This window comes from Muscardinus avellanarius, assembly GCF_963383645.1.
Source record: "Muscardinus avellanarius genome assembly, chromosome: 17".
Lineage (NCBI taxonomy): Eukaryota > Metazoa > Chordata > Mammalia > Rodentia > Gliridae > Muscardinus > Muscardinus avellanarius.
Window position 1 is genome coordinate 28,376,415 of NC_137803.1, and position 16,012 is coordinate 28,392,426.

The 16,012-nt window shown below is 40.0% G+C and overlaps 1 protein-coding gene across 1 annotated transcript; it reads left to right on the forward strand.

The window, feature by feature from the left end:
- Positions 1-1,557: 1,557 nt before the first annotated feature.
- Positions 1,558-15,547, forward strand: IER3IP1 (immediate early response 3 interacting protein 1; the record flags this gene model as incomplete). Its single annotated transcript, XM_080714651.1, has 3 exons — positions 1,558-1,648; positions 15,052-15,153; positions 15,492-15,547. The coding sequence occupies 3 exons, from the start codon at positions 1,558-1,560 to the stop codon at positions 15,545-15,547; spliced, it is 249 nt and encodes an 82-aa protein (XP_080570777.1).
- Positions 15,548-16,012: the final 465 nt, after the last annotated feature.

A 16,012-nucleotide genomic window follows, 5' to 3' on the forward strand; every position in this document is an offset into this window, starting at 1 on the left:
GATCAGTATAAACGCAACCAAGCCAGCTCTATCTGCCAGCTGGCTATTATTGAAGTTAGGATTCTGAACTTCCAGAGGGACTGGAAGACAGAGGCCCAATTCTCCCTGTTTAAACAGATAACTTTTCTGTCCTTGAGAATGAGTTTTTGAGTCACAAAAGATATGTATACATCTTAAAGAGACAAAGGAAGGATTCACAACTGTAAGCTTTTTCAGAAAATACTGTAAGAAAGAGTGATCAAGGATCTATTCTTAGGTGTTGGCTGGAACAAACAGTAATTTGGTGGCTTTAAGCTTTCTCAGGCAAGCATTTTAGGTGGGGACTGGGGTCGTCCTAAGGATGCAGCCTTCAACTATACTGTTTCTTTAAATTTTCAAAAATGGGACAGTAAGTGGTAGATGAGATGATTTGTCTTGGAATTCTGTAGTTTTTATAGGTCAAGATGGAGGCCTAGACCATAAGAGGACTGAAGGGATCCTGGCTAAAGTTTGGTCAAGGAGAGACTGTCTTTCACTGAATAGTCTTAAGACATGTTATCTTATTTTTAAAAAATGTTTTTTTGAGCCGGGCGTGGTGGTGCACACTTGTAATCCCATCATTTTGGGAGGCTGAGACAGGAGAATAGTGGTTTGAGGACAGCCTCAGCTATAGTGAGGCCCGTTGCAACTCAGTGAGACCCTGTTTCAAAATAAAGAATAAAAAATAGGGCTGGGAGTGTAGCTCAGAGGCAGAATGTCTCTGGGTTTCATCCCCAGTACTGCAAAAATAAATAAATAAAAATTCTTGTTGGGTATGGAATCCAGGGCCTCAAGTATGCTAGGCAAGTGCTGTACTGCTAAGCAACATCCCCAGCCCTTAGTTTTAATTTTTAAAAGTGTTGTCAAACCCTCCATTTCCCCTTCAGTAAAATGGAAATATGAACATCCCATACATGTTTAAGAAAAAGATAAAACAGGCCTCGTATGTCATTCATTCCAATGGTCTCGTGGCCACCTTACACACAAAAAAAGTAAAAATAACTGGACTTTGTGCTGCATGCCTGTAATCTCAATATTTGGGAGGCTGAGACGGGAAGATCACAGGTTTGAGAACAGCCTCGGCAAATTAATGAGGCCCTCAGCAACTTAGTGAGACCCTATTTCAAATTTAAAAAGAAAACAGGGCTGGAGTTGTGACCAGGAGGTAGAATGACTTAAGGTTCAATCCCTAGTACCAAAAAGAGAGTAAAAATATATGGCAAAACTTACCGTTAGTAAAATATTTTATTTATCTCAATATACTCTAATGTTATTGCACCCCATGAATGGGAACCAGCCAGAACCCTTGCGTTCTCCAACCACCCGCAGCCTGCGTGCCGGGCAGCCCGGGTCTGCGCGGCGAGGCGGGCCCTCCTTGATGACGCACGCGGGGCGGGGCTTAGGCGAGGGCGGAGCTTCCCGGAGAGCGCGCTTTGGGCCCCACGGGCTCCCGTAGGAGAGCATTGAGGGTGGCGGCGCCACGTCCGCTGCGGCGGCGGGAGAGCACTCAGTTGGACTTCCAGCAGGTACCCGGGGAGCATGGCCTTTACCCTGTATTCGCTGCTGCAGGCGGCCCTGCTCTGCGTCAACGCCATCGCCGTGCTGCACGAGGAGCGCTTCCTCAAGAACAGTGAGTGGGCCGCGGGCGCCGGCCGACGCGGCGCAGAGCCCTGGGGGCGCGGACCCGGGCGGGGACGCCCGGGCGGGGACCCGCAGTGGCCGCGAACGCAGCTGGGGGTGAGGGATCCAAGCCCAGCCAGTTGGCGCTTGCCGGGCTTGAGCGCAGCACCCCCCCTGACTGCTGAGCAGACGCCCACCAGAGCCCTGGGGCCGGGGTGGGGGGATACAGAGATGAACCCGGGACGCCCCTGCCTGCAAATAGTTTTCGTTGCCTTCTCTAGTTACGGACTTTAATGGTTGAAAAGCTGGGATCTGAGTTTTGGGAGTTGGGAGTGGGAGAAGGGGCGTGGCTCATTCTGCAGCTTTGGTAGTTAGAATGGATTTCTGAGGGGAACAGGGATCCTGAGCATTGGGGATAACAGGAAAGGGAGAATGTTGGGAGTCGTCAGGATATCCAACTACCCACGTTCCAAGAAACGTATTCAGTGCAGCTCGGTGGGTGCCAAGGACTGGCCCCAGTAGGCTGCGCTTCTTGCAGTCTAAGGCAGAATTGAGACAGGATTCTGCACAGTGTGAGTCATTTGAGCAGTATACCAAGTATGTCCGTCTGACTCATTGACTTTCAAACCACGAGGAAGACTGGTTCATTTTTTTTTTTATTACTTCAGAAACGATTTACTGAGCACAAACTATACGCCAGGCCGATGTCATAGGAGCTGAAGTTATAGCAGATATCCTGCCCTTCCAGTGGAATTTAAGTTTAAAAAAACCAAATACGTAGCAATAACAAATAAGCAGAATAAAGATAAGTGGAGAATAATAGTAACTCGTGAATCTGCAAGAACTTTCTGGGGAAGTACGCCTAACCTGAAATCTGATTTCAGTAAAAATTAGGTGAAGGCAAGGGTTGTGGCAAGTTGGGAGGTTGAGGAGAGCTTTAAGCACTGCAGAGCTGGTGTGAAAACTCTTAAGAGAGGTGAAGAAGATCTCAAGCAAAGCATGACCAGATTTTTGGGGGGGAGGGAAGATTTTTTCAGCTACAATATGGAGGAAAGATTGGATTGGAGAAGGGTGGGTGTGGGAAGGACCATTCTAAACAGAGCAAATGGAGATGGGTGGGTAGAACAGTAGTAACACTCATACTTAATGTAGCCATTATTATGTGCAGGATCTGTTGTATCAAGTGCTTTGCATATATTAACTTGTATAATTCTTACAGTAACTACACGAAATAGCTACTGTTTTCCTTCCTGCCTCACCAAAAAGGGACCTGAAGCACAAAGAGCTTGGGTAACTTTTCTAAGATTGCACAGGTAGAAGGTGGAGGAGCTAAGTTTTCTGACTGCAGAGTCCATCTCTTTACCACTGTGGTATTTGAGAAAGTAGGAGTATGATGGGTTGAGTTGTGTTCACTGAAAAGAAATGTTGAGGTCCCCTTGACACCTGTGGCTGTGACTTTACTTGGAAATAGGGTCCTTTCATATGTAACCATGTTGATGAGGTTATATTGGGTTAGGTGTTGGGCCGTAGGTCCAGTGCTGGTGTTCTTATAATGAGGACGAGACACACAGGCACACAGACACATGGTGAAGGAAAAAGGACGTGACAACAGAGGCAGAGATCAGAGCGATGTGGCTACAAGCCAAGTAACCCCAACAACTACCAGATATTAGGAGAGAGGTATGAATAAGACTATCCGTCAGAGTAACCCCAACAACTACCAGATACTACCAGAGATTATCTGTCAGAGTTCACAGAGTGAACCAGTCCTGCTGGCACTTTAATTTTGAACTTTGGTCCTCCTAAACTGAGAGAAAATAGATTTCTGTTGTGTTAAGCTTTAGTTTGTTGTACTTTGTTATGGCAGACCTTGGAAACCAATACAGATCCATAGACACTTAAAAGACAGACTATACTGTTGGATGTTGGGAAGGAGGGAGAGACTATAAAGTTAAAAATCTCTCTGGGTTTTTTTTTTTTGGGGGGGGGGGGCTAAGCCAGAGTGATACTTGAAGCAAGTTAAGGTGTTTGAGAGTATTAGAGGGAAATTGGGGGCGGGGGTGTGGAGGGATGGTAGATAACGAGATAAAGAGATAACTTTTTAGTTCTCTAAGATATTCAAATAGAGACATAGAATAGTCATTGAATTTAAGTTCATAGACTTATAAACCAGAGCAGAGATTGAAATTTGAGTTCGTCAAGCACAGATGATAAATGGAGCCATGTGAGGAAATAAAATTACTCAGGGAAAGATTAACAAACAAACAAACAAATAAGAAAATGCTGCCCAGAAGTCTTAAATCTTCTCTAATATATAATGTTTAGTGGAGATAAAACATCTGACTGGAGAACTTGATTAGGGAGTCAAACAGTGAGCTGGGCAAACCTAGACAGTGGGGTTTCAGTGCAGTCAAAGAGGCTGAAGGAGGGACAGTGCTATAGTGGAATGTTGCAAGGACTGCAAAGGTCCTAAGGACTCAGAGTAATTGGGATCATGGGTGATTTTTAAAAGAGCAATTATATGTGTTTTTCTTTTTTCAAGGCCAATCACTAAGCTAAACATGAGAAGGAGGGAGGGGAGGGAATGGGGTAGGGATTGGGGAAGGGCTAAATGAATGATGTGTGCGTATATGCCTCTATCATCTTGCACCCTATTAATATGTGTGACCGCAGTGCACCAATTAAAAGAAATGAAATAAAAAGAGCAATTATAGCAGTATGTAAAATCCAAGATGGGAGGGGTTGAGAAATAAGTGGAAAGTATGAAAATGGGAAAAGCAAGATTGTCCAATGTTGATATTAAGTTGGAAGAGAACAAGAAAAGATATCCTGAAGGGGGTGTATTCTGTGGTGGTTGTGTTTTGTTTTGAGATAGGAAAGGCTTGCAGTGTTTCAGCAGTGACAGTGAGAACTACTCAGCTTTTTGGCACAAATCAGTGCCATGAAGAAAGTGGGGAAGGGGAGGGTGACCAGTGAGGCAGATCTATGCAAGGGAGGGATTCATAAGCGATGTGTGGGCCTTGATTGAATTCTTGTTCAAAAATACCACCTACAAAAGGCATTTTTCAGGAACACTTAATGAAATTTGAATATGGCCCAAGTATTAGATGACATTCAAAAATCATTATTTTTTTTTCACTTTCATTATAGTATTATAGTTATATAGGGAAGTGTCCTTAATTTTCAAAGTGCTTGCTAAAATATTTAGGAGTGAAATATCAGAGCATTATTGATTTAATTTAAAGTAAGAGCAAAGATAAATCATATATGATGCAGATTATTAAATTGTAAGATAGATATGTTTTAAAACCTTCCTACTTAAAGGTTAAAAAAAAAAAAAAGAATTGCCCATGGAAAGGATCTAGGAGTGAGAATGAAATAAAATGTATGAAAGTCAGATGTTGGTGGTGCACGCCTGTAATCCTAGGACTTGCGAGGCGGAGACAGGAGGGGATAGCAGGTTTGAGACCAGCCTGGCCAACTTAGTAAGACTCTCAGCAACCTAGAAAGAACTTGTTTTTTTTAAAAAGTCATTTTTTTTAAAGGACTGGGAGCATAGTTTGGAAGTAGAATGCTCCTGAATTCAATCTTCAGTACTCCCCCCCCCCCCAAAAAAAAGTCAGAGAAGTAAGAGAATTGGTAGGTCAAGAATTCAGAAAAGATGGGAGGGGATGCTCTGAGTTACAGGTGGAGTGCAGGGTATGAAGCAGGAAGTAGGATACTTTGTTGAAGAGAAAGAGGAAGAGCTGGAGGAGGATGATTCCTAGATTTGGTAGTAGTAAGTTTTTTCCATTCCTCATAACATCTGGGTCAATCATTGTCAGGTAAGTGGAAAAGAAATAGGGATAACTTAAAGTTGAGTCCCAAAGTGTGTGTGTGTGTACTGTGTGTGTGTGTGTGTGTACTCTGTGTGTGTGTACTGTATGTGTGTGTGTACTCTGTGTGTGTGTACTGTATGTGTGTGTGTGTACTCTGTGTGTGTGTACACTGTATGTGTGTGTGTACTCTGTGTGTGTGTGTGTGTGTGTTTGTGTGTGTGTGTAATGAGTTGAATAGAAATTAGCCTTGTTCAGGCTACCTTTCAGACTTTTAAGTGGAGATGTTATACAGGGGTTTGAATATTACAAGACTGCTATCCAGAAGGACATATGGGAAAGATGTCTATGTAGGGATTTAAAATATTTAAAATATTTGGTAATTTGAAATCATTGAAATGAAGGCTATCTTTCAGGCTCAGGGATAAAGTCCTGCACTTATTTATTCCTGTTATTGTTCTTGGTTGCAAGCAACAGAAGCTGATTTCTGACTGGCTGAGCAGAAAGGAATTTACTAAAAGGTTTATTTAAACAAATAGAACATTGAAACAGAATAGACAATCCAAATCACATCCATTTGTGTATGAACACTTAAGGATACAAATAGAATTGCTGCCTAATTTCTTGAAAGGATGGCATTTCAATTGCAAGAGCATTGCAGATCTAAATAGGTAAAGTAAAACAAAGCTTATAGTAGAAAGCAAATGTTTTCTTAAGGGACCACATTATAAAGCTTTGTGGGCCAAGAGACAAAATTGAGGATATTTATTTCTATAGACACACACACACACACACACACACACACACACACATACACCATTTAAAAATGTGAAAAACATTTTTTTTCCTTTTCTTTTTTTAATTTTTATTGATGCATTATATTCATATATCATATTGGTGTAAAAAAACTTGTGTGTACATACATGTACTCATCACTGATTTAACTCCTACCCAATTCCCACCCCATTCCCTCCCCCCTTGCTCGGCTTAGTAGTTGACTTTGATATGTTTAAGTACATTGTGTGTTTTAGAGATTTTCCTCTTCCCTCCTCCTTTCTCCTCCTTTAGGTTGTCTTGTTTGCTCCTCCATAGGATTTCCTTTTTCATCTAGAGTACCTCCTAAGATCCTTTTCTCCTTAGCTTTCACATATTAGAGAAAGCATCTGATTTCTTATTTTTTGTGATTGACTAATCTTACTCAATGATGTAATTGAGTTTTTTTTAATGGCTGAGTAAAATTCCACTGTGTATATATCCCACAGTTTTGTAATCCATTCATCTGTTGATGGACATCTTGGCTGGTTCCAGAGTTTGGCTATGGTGAATTGTACAGCTATGAACATAGATACACATGCATTAGTTTGGTAGTTTGGTTTCCATTCTTTTGGATAGATACCCAACAGTGGTATTGCTGGATCAAATGGTAGATTTGTTCCCATTCTTCTGAGGATTCTCCATACTGTTTTCCAAAGTGGTTGCACTAATTTGCAATCCCACCAACAATGTTTTAGAGTTCCCACTTCTCCACATCCTCACCAGCATCTGTTGTTGTGTTTTGAATGATTGCCATTCTAGTTGGAGTTAGGTGACATCTCGGGGCAGTTTTGATTTGCATCTCTCTGTCAATGATGTTGAGCATTTATTCATGCATTTATTGACCATTTGAATTTCTTCTTTTGTGAAGTGTCTATTTAGTTCGCTTGCCCATTTTGTTATTGGATGCTTTGTTGCCTTAGTGTTGAGATTCTTGAATTCTCTGTATATTCTAGTTATTAGTCTTCTACTGGAGGGGTAGGTGGCAAAAATCTTCTACTATTCTGTTGGCTCTCGATTGAGGTTCTTGACAGTTTACTTTGCTGAACAGATGCTCTTCAGTTTCATGCAATCCCATGTATTGATTTGCCTTTTAATTTGTTGTGCCTTTGAGGTCTTGTTGAGAAAGAGTTTATCTGTGCCTACGTGTAGCAGTGTTGGACCTATGCCCTCTTCAAGGAGCTTCAAGGTCTGTGGTTTGATTTCCAAGTCTTTGATCCATCTTGAATTGACTTTTGTACAGGGTGAGAAAGTGGGATTCATTTCCAATTTTCTGCATATGGTTAATCAGTTTTGCCAACACCATTTGTTGAACAGGCTATCTTTTTTGCAGTGTATGTTTTTGGCCCCTTTGTCAAAAATCAATTGGTTGAAAGCATGTGGACTTGTTTCTGGGTCTTCTATTCTGTTCTATTGGTCTATGTATCTGTTTTTGTGCCAGTACCATGCTGTTTTTATTACAATGGCTTTGTAGCATAGTTTAAAGTCAGGTGTTGTGATTCCTCCTGCATCATTTTTGTTGCTGAGAACTACTCTGGCTATTCTGGCCTTTTTGTTATTCCAAATAAATTTAAGGACTGATTTTTCTATGTCTGTGAGGAATGATCTTGGTAAAAACCATTCTTAATGAAGAGCACTTTCAAAAAGATGATGTGAGGACCTTCATGATCTGACTTGCCAATGAAACAACCATAACTGCTCAAATTTGTTAAAAAAAAAAATGTTATAGTTTAGATCCGAAATGTCTCCCAAAAGCTCAGGTGTTGAAGACTTGGTCCCAGTGCAGCCATATCTAGAGGTGATGCTTTCAGAAAGTGAATGGATTATGAGGGCCTTAACTCATCCTCATCCATGGATTAATACATTTGATGGATTGTTCATGTTAATGGGCTACTGGGAAGAGGTAGAAACTATAGGCAAATGAACATGGTTGAAGGAAGTGTAGGTCACTAGAGACATGTCCTTGGGGCATATTGTGTCCCTGCCCCTTCATATACATGTGTGTGTGTGTGTGTGTGTGTGTGTGTGTGTGTGTGTGTGTGTCCTAGTTGTCATGAGCTGAGCAGCTTTCCTCTCCCATGCTCTTCCACCATGATAAGATGTTTTTGCCATGGAGCCAGACAACCATGGGCTGAAACCATAAGCCTAGACAAACCTTTTTTTCTATTAAGTTGTTCTCCCCCCCCCCCGCCCCCATACTGGAGATTGAACCCAAGAACATTCTACGTCTGAGCTACACTCTCAGCCCCCATTTTTTAGTCTTTTTTTTTTTTTTTTTGCAGTACTGGGGATGGAACCCAAGGGCATTCTACCTCAGAGCGACATTCCCCAGCCAGCGACATTCCCCAGCCATATATTTTATTCTTTATTTTGAAACAGGGTCTCAAGTTGCAGAGGGCCTCACTAAGTAGCTGAGGCAGTACAGGAACCGGCAATCCTCTTATCAAGCCTCCCAGATGCTGGGATTACAAACGTGCACCACCACACCCAGCCAATTTGACCAATATTTACTATAACCACTATTAGGTTGTGCACAATCCGAAAGAAATATTAAACAGTGCTTTGGTAGCTCTAGCTGTCATAACAAAATATTGTAACCTGGGTGGTTTAAGCACCCAGGAATTTACTTTCTCACCATTTTAGAAGCTGAAGTCAAGATCAGATGTCATCATGGTCCTGTTCTGGTGAGCCTCGCAGTTGGCCCTTGCAAAACAGAGGTCTCTTTGGCTTATGAGGCCTAGTCTCTTTGGACTCCCCCCATAACCTCACTTCACATTAGAGCATCTCCTATACACCCTACCTCCAGTTGCAGTCATGTTGGGGATCAGAGGTTCAACTTATAAAGGGCAGACACATGATGTAGTGCTTAGCGAGCAGTTAAAATAAGCAATTATTTGTTTCAAGGTTTAAAGTTTGAATGACTGCTTCAGACTAGTTTAGAGTTTAGAATAATGAGAGTTGTATACGCCTGAGCAAGAGTGAGAATCCTGAAGGGAATAGAGCTTAGTAAGTTGGGGTTTGCATAAACGTATGAAGAAAGGAGCAAAGCATCTTACAGGAGGTAGGCGGAGTTCAAACAGACAGTTTGTAAGACATCAGAAACGTTTTGCCATGGACATTTGTTGAATTTCATTATGGGTTAAATGGAAATTATTATATTGAACTGAGGATTACATAGAACTAAGGTTAGTCTAAATTTACCAAATCATTTACCTCAGCAATGATTTTTTTTGATGAAAATAAATTTTAAGAAATTACTTTAAGCGGGGTGTAGTGGTGTTTGCTTGTAATCCTAGTACTTGGAAGGCTGAGACACAGGTTTAAGGACAGCCTCAGCAATTTAGTGAGGCTCTCAGCAACCTAATGAGACCCGGTTTCCATATAAGAAATAAAATTGGCCTGGGAATGGTAGCTCAGAGGTAGAATGCCTCTCTGGGTTCAATCCCAGTAACAGACACATACATACACACAAAGTTACTTTAGCAGCAGTGTGTGTGTGTGTGTGTGTGTGTGTGTGTGTGTGTGTGTACACGAGTATAGTTCATTAGGTACCTTTGTTATAGCATTTGATTCACTTGCAAACTTGTTGATTGACAGAGCAAATCTGTTGCATATATAGAAACATTTCAGAGGGTTCAAAGTCAGCCCTCACAAAATGGTAGCTAATGCTTTTTTCCAAAATGTGTCAATCAAAAACCTGGCTTTTGATTGAAACTAAATGGATTACCTTTTTTTTTTTTTTTGCTTAGGTTTTTGAAGTCTGGGCAGCCAGATAATATGTTTGATTTTTGCAGTTAGTAACTTTTTCTGCTTAAATTCATACCTGAAATTATGACAGCAACTGCTCCTGGCTGGCCTTACCGTTTGCCAGGCCCACTAGCAGTGGAAGTGACAAAAAAGCCACATACTTAAATTTTTCTCTTTAAAAAAATAGAAAAGCAGAGCTTCATAAAGCTTTGGCTAAATTCCTAAGAAAAACAAACAACTGAGACTCCCTAGGTAGCAGTTTGTAGTGAACTATTTGTTACAGTAAAAGATAATCCCCAGCACCTGGTCTTTTGCTTTTCACATTTATACTTGTCTGTGAAGCATCTAGACAAATGTTTTACTTTCTTCACAAAAAGTTCTGTTTTATGTCTCATTCTGGTGGACGGAGAATAGAGACTGGGCTATATTTAACTGAGAACTTACCACTTGCTTTCATTACTTCAATGCTGATGCTTAAATTATAGTAATTCTGTTTTTACAGAGTTTTATCCTATTTTATTAAAGAGCAGTTTAATATTAGAAGTGTAATTTTTTGGGACTTATTCCTCTCATTGTATTAAAAATATTTTTAAATATCTATTGGAAACAAGTCTAAAGAAGATGGCTGGGAATTAGATACCTAATAAAAATTAAGTACATGATTCATATAGTACTTAAAACTTAGTCCTTTTTACTATCTGAGGAATTGTGGCTGTGGGTAGAAAGGATTGATAATTGTAACAATGATAAACTTCAAAAAAGCAAGTAAAGCTGGGAGCAGTGGTAGACACCTGTAATCTTCAGTACTTAGGAGTCTGAGACAGGAGGATCATGGCCAGCCTCAGCAACTTAGACCCTGTTTCAAAATAAGATATATAAAGGGGATGTAGCTCAGAGATAGAACACCCATGGGTTCAGTCCCCGGGGTCACACACACACAAAAAGTAAAGTTAAAAAGCAAGTAAAATGAAACCAGTAATGCCATTTAAAAGTAGTTTTAAGCGGGGTTCATTGGTGCATGCCTGTTATACCATTACTTGAGAGGTTGAGACAGGATTACAGGTTCAAGGACAGCCTCCACAACTTAGTAAGATGCTGTTTCAAAATATAAAATAAAATAGGGATGGGGGTGGGAGTGTAGTTCAAAGGTAAAATGCCCCTAGGTTCAATCACCAGTACAGAAAAAAAAAAAAAAAGGAAAAAATAGTTCTGTGGGGGGGTACTGGGGGTGGAACCCAGAGGCTTCCGACCTCTGGGCTACACCCTTAGCCCTATTTTTTATAATTTATTTGGAAACAGGATCTTGCTAAGTTGCTGAGAGCCTCACTAAGTAGCTGAGGCTGACTTCGAACCTGTGGGAACCTCTTGTCTCAGCCTCCCAAGTGCTGGGATTACAAGCGTGCACCACCACGCCCAACGAAATAATAGTTTTAAAACATTTTTAAATATCCCAAGTGACTCATGTGGATGTACCTCTTATACTTAACAGAAATCATCCCTGCCTTCAAGATGTTCATTCTCTGGAAAGGATAACCTAATTTCAGAATTGCAGAGGGCTTCTTTCACTTAATAAATAAGCATCTTTACAGGCTTTCTTTGATTTTATTTTTATTTTTTATTTTTTTATTTTTTGCATTACTGGGGATGGAACCCAAGGGCATTCTACCTTCAAGCTACACCCTCACCCTTTTTTTTTCCTTTTCTTTTTTGTGGTACTGGGGATGGAACCCAGGGGCCCTCTACCTCTGGGGCTACACTCCTAGACCTATTTTATATTTTATTTGGAGACAGGGTCTCTTAAGCCAGCTGAGGCTGGCTTCGAACCTGCACGATCCTCCTGTCTCAGCCTCCCAAGCGCAGGGATTACAAGCGTTCGCCACCACGCCCGGCTTCCCCACCCTATTTTTTATTTTTAATTTTGAAACAGGGTCTCACTGAGTTGCAAAGGGCCTCACTAAGTATCTGCAACTGCAATCCTCCTGTCTCAGCCTCCCAAATGCTGGGATTACAAGTGTGTGCCACCACACCTGGCTTTCTGATTTTATTTTTATGAAAGGAATATATGTGTAGTTTTCAAAGATGAAAATCTCTTTGGGTTAAAAAAAAAAAAATCCTCCTGCCCTGTTTCTCTTTTCTCCTCAGCCTGAAAGCAACTATCTTTTAGGTTTAAATGCTTCCAAGGCTTAAATTATTGACTTAGTACTGAGTGAGGGTTTAGTTCAGTTACACACCTAGCAGCACATTCCCTCTTCTGTCTTGCACCAAATCTTGGTTATATTTATATTCTATTACTGGCACCGTGACCATTTGCTCACAGCCATACAATAAAAACTGATCAATTGTGGTCTTTCTTTTAGGTAATTTCTGGGTTGAATGTCAAATTCTAGATTTAGTTAATTTTTCTTCAAAGCTTTGAAGACATTTAATTTTCTCATTTCCAATGGCACTGTTAAGAAGTCTAATGCCAAGTAGGTGCAAGTGGTGAATGCTGTAATCCCTGTAAATGGGAGGCAGATACAGGAGGATCACTGGCTTGAGGCCAGCATCAACAACTTAGACCCTCAGCAACTTAGCAAAACCCTGTTTAAAAATAAAAAAGGAAGAAGTTCTAGGGATGTAGCTCAGAGATGGAATGCCCTTTGGATTCAATCCCTAGTGCTCATTCTTTGTAGCCCTCACTAAAATTTGACTGAAGAAGTTGGCTTTTTCATTGAGTTGCGGTCACATAAGTGTCAGTATTTGAAGTCTTTCTCCTGGGCAGCTGACCAATTTTAGAGTAATTTTCTAACTTCTGCCTGCAGAATGTAAGTCTTTTACATACATAAGACTGTTGTTAAAGAAGCAACAACAATGTTAAGCAGTGTGAGCATGTTTACCTGCCAGAAGCAGGGGCAAGGAAGGAAGCAGATCTGGAAGTAGGAGGGAGATCTTCAGGAAAGATGCCTGAAGGTATATCTTGTGTCCTTCATTCTGTGGTGCACATGACATTTTAACATTTCTGAAATTATTTTTAACTTGAACAGAGGTGTACATTTAATACTGGAGAATTTCTTCTCCCTACCCCAGAGCTACCATTGAATGATTGCTCATCTTATAATTCATGTTTCTGAAAAATGAAGAAATCGTCATTCAGAGTTTTACTTATAATCCTAGAACTTAACCTTATCTTATTCTAGATTAACTTAGTCTACTCTAATTCAGTTTAGTTCCACAAATACTTGCTAAGTACTTGCTATGAGGTGGAAGTGGAAAGATGAAGAAAGATAACTAATTTACAGTTCTTGTCCTCCAGGAATTTATAACCCAGTGGAAGATGCCAAGAAGTAGAAAAAGTCACCATAATCAGGGTATTATTTGGGAAGCAAAGAGAAAGAAGGACCCGTGGGAGAGGACTAGGAGAGCCTTGACAGAGTCAGGTCTAGATCCAAAGCTTTGACTGTAGCCGCAGGTGGGTCATAGTGCCTAGGAGTACGCTGGTCCCTCTGTAGCCTTGGGGGATTGGTTCCAAGACACTTCGGCACATTCCAGAATGTCTGTTTAACAAGTTGAGACCTTATTCAGTGGGTAGTGGGAATCATCACAGAATTTTGAGGTAGAAAGATCTAGCTCTTTAAGGGGAAAAACTCAAGGAGTTGAAACAACAAGATTACAGAGACATCCACTGAGTCTTGCAAGAGACAGTAAAGAGTGTGGTGGTCATAACCGTGAGGGAGGCTGTATTATGAGTGCTCAAAACAGTGACACCTTGAGAACTGCAAGAGCTTTAAGCAGAACCTGAACTAGGCCTTGAAGGGTGTGTAGGAGTCAAACATCAGCTCTGCTGTGAACATGAATTTTATATCTCTCAGTGACAGAAAAGGAGGAAACCTTATTTATCCTTCATTTCAACCAACTAAAAGCTGATTAAGCAAAGTTAAACTTTTATTTCCTGATAATTGGTTCTTCCATGTATAAAGATTTTTCTTTGTCTTCAAGTTCAGGGGTTAGCATGTCAGCAATTAATTAAATCCTATTGTTATGAGATAGTGAAAACTGGACTAGAAATGAGGACAAGAGGAGGACAAATTACAGAAACCAGGTCATAGTAAGTCTTTAGAAGACTATCTGAAGCAATAAATTAAGACCTAGCACATAAAGGTGAAAAAATAATCATTTATAATGGGAAAAGACATAGAAGAAGGTAAGACTAATTTTCAAATAATAACTGGTGTAATCGGTTTAATGTCCTCACTTTACAATCGGGAAATGAAGAGGAACATGTGATCAAGGAAAAAGGGAAAAGAGATGTGTCCTGCTAGCGGCTTGAACATACTCTGACAGCCTAACCACGCTGTAACCTGGTATAAAAATTTACCCAGCTAGTGCAGACAGCGATTCTTAGCTACAGCATTTTTATATCCATAATGTTGGGTTTTATAAATTATTATTGTTATTTTTTTTGCAGTACTGAGGATAGAACTCAGGGGCATTCTATCTCTGAGCTATACCCGTAGCCCTATTTTTTATTCTTTATTTTGAAACAGAGTCTCTCCGAGTTGCAAAGGGCCTCACTAAATAGTTGAGGCTGTCCGAGAATGGTGATCATCCTGTGTCAGCCTCACAAATGCTGGGATTACAACCATGTGCCACAATGCCCAGCCTGGGGTTTTATAAATTCTTAATTGAGATAATAAGTTTTCATCTTGGCACTATGTTGTAATTTTTAGTTTTGACCTAAGAAGTATTTTGTTTGATATTCTTAAAAGGAGAAAAAATATCAGGACATTAACAGTAGCCATATTTATGAACTAAATGCCATGGAATAGTTTGGACTGTAGATTACAAAATCAAAGTGTAATGAAGTGAAACGTAGTTATTAGTGCTATCAAAAGAAAAATGAAAGAATTTAACTCAATACCATCTTAACTTTTAAGATATATGACTTTATATTTTATGTCTTTAACAAGGGCTAAACTAATCTTTTAAAAGATGACTAATGAGGGAGCAAGGCAAATGCATAATAAATTTTAACACAGCTAATCGTCTTTATATTATACAGTTGGCTGGGGAACAGACCAGGGAATTGGTGGATTCGGAGAGGAGCCAGGAATTAAATCTCAGCTAATGAATCTTATTCGGTCTGTAAGAACTGTAATGAGAGGTAAGAAGAAAACTTGGAGAGCTTTCTTAAGTTTTAGTTTTGTGGTTGGATTTAAGTAGCAAAGTTTCTGAGTGTGGATATGATCACACACCGCTTTTGTAGTGGGAATTTTTTTCTCTCTAATCTGACTTTACTGTTTGAAAGTTACTGGCTTCTTTTCTAGGTTACTTGAGAAAGAAACCAGTTATACCCTCTTTATATCTTTAAAATAAGTTTTTATAAATGATATTTTAAAATGGTCCTCTAGTTGTTAGGTATTGGGTGCTAGTTACTACTGCTTAATTTTTCCCCCTGATTTTCTTTGTAGTAACAACCTGTTTTTTTTTTTTTCTTTGCAGTGCCACTGATAATAGTCAATTCAGTTGCTATTGTATTGCTTTTATTATTTGGGTGAACGTCAGAGGGAGAAATGGAGACTCAGAAGAAGAGATGGCAGCAGAAGTTGTTACTTCGATCCTTACTGGAATATCCATTTCTTAGCAGGCTGACCTTGCACTTGGCAAAAATAGAGTTGACAATAAAACCAGAGTTTCTATTTATCTGATTTTTTTTAATGTTGTACTTGTAGTTTCATTACAAAAAGATCAGATCATCAGAAGCAGTGCTCTCCAGGATTGAAATACACTTGATTGCTGACTGTTAATAATAGTTCATGCTATGGTAAAGGTTGTTGAAAGGGTACAGGACTGTCACTTCTGAATTTTGGGGGTTTTTTTTGTTTTGTTTTGTTTGTTTTTTTTTAGAATTTTTCTAACTCTCACCTTCTCAGGGATGAATTTTTTTCAAAGTTTTGAAGTTCCTTGTGACTTAGCTATGGATCTGAGATTATCCCCTAGATAAAATTTAAATGATTTTTAAA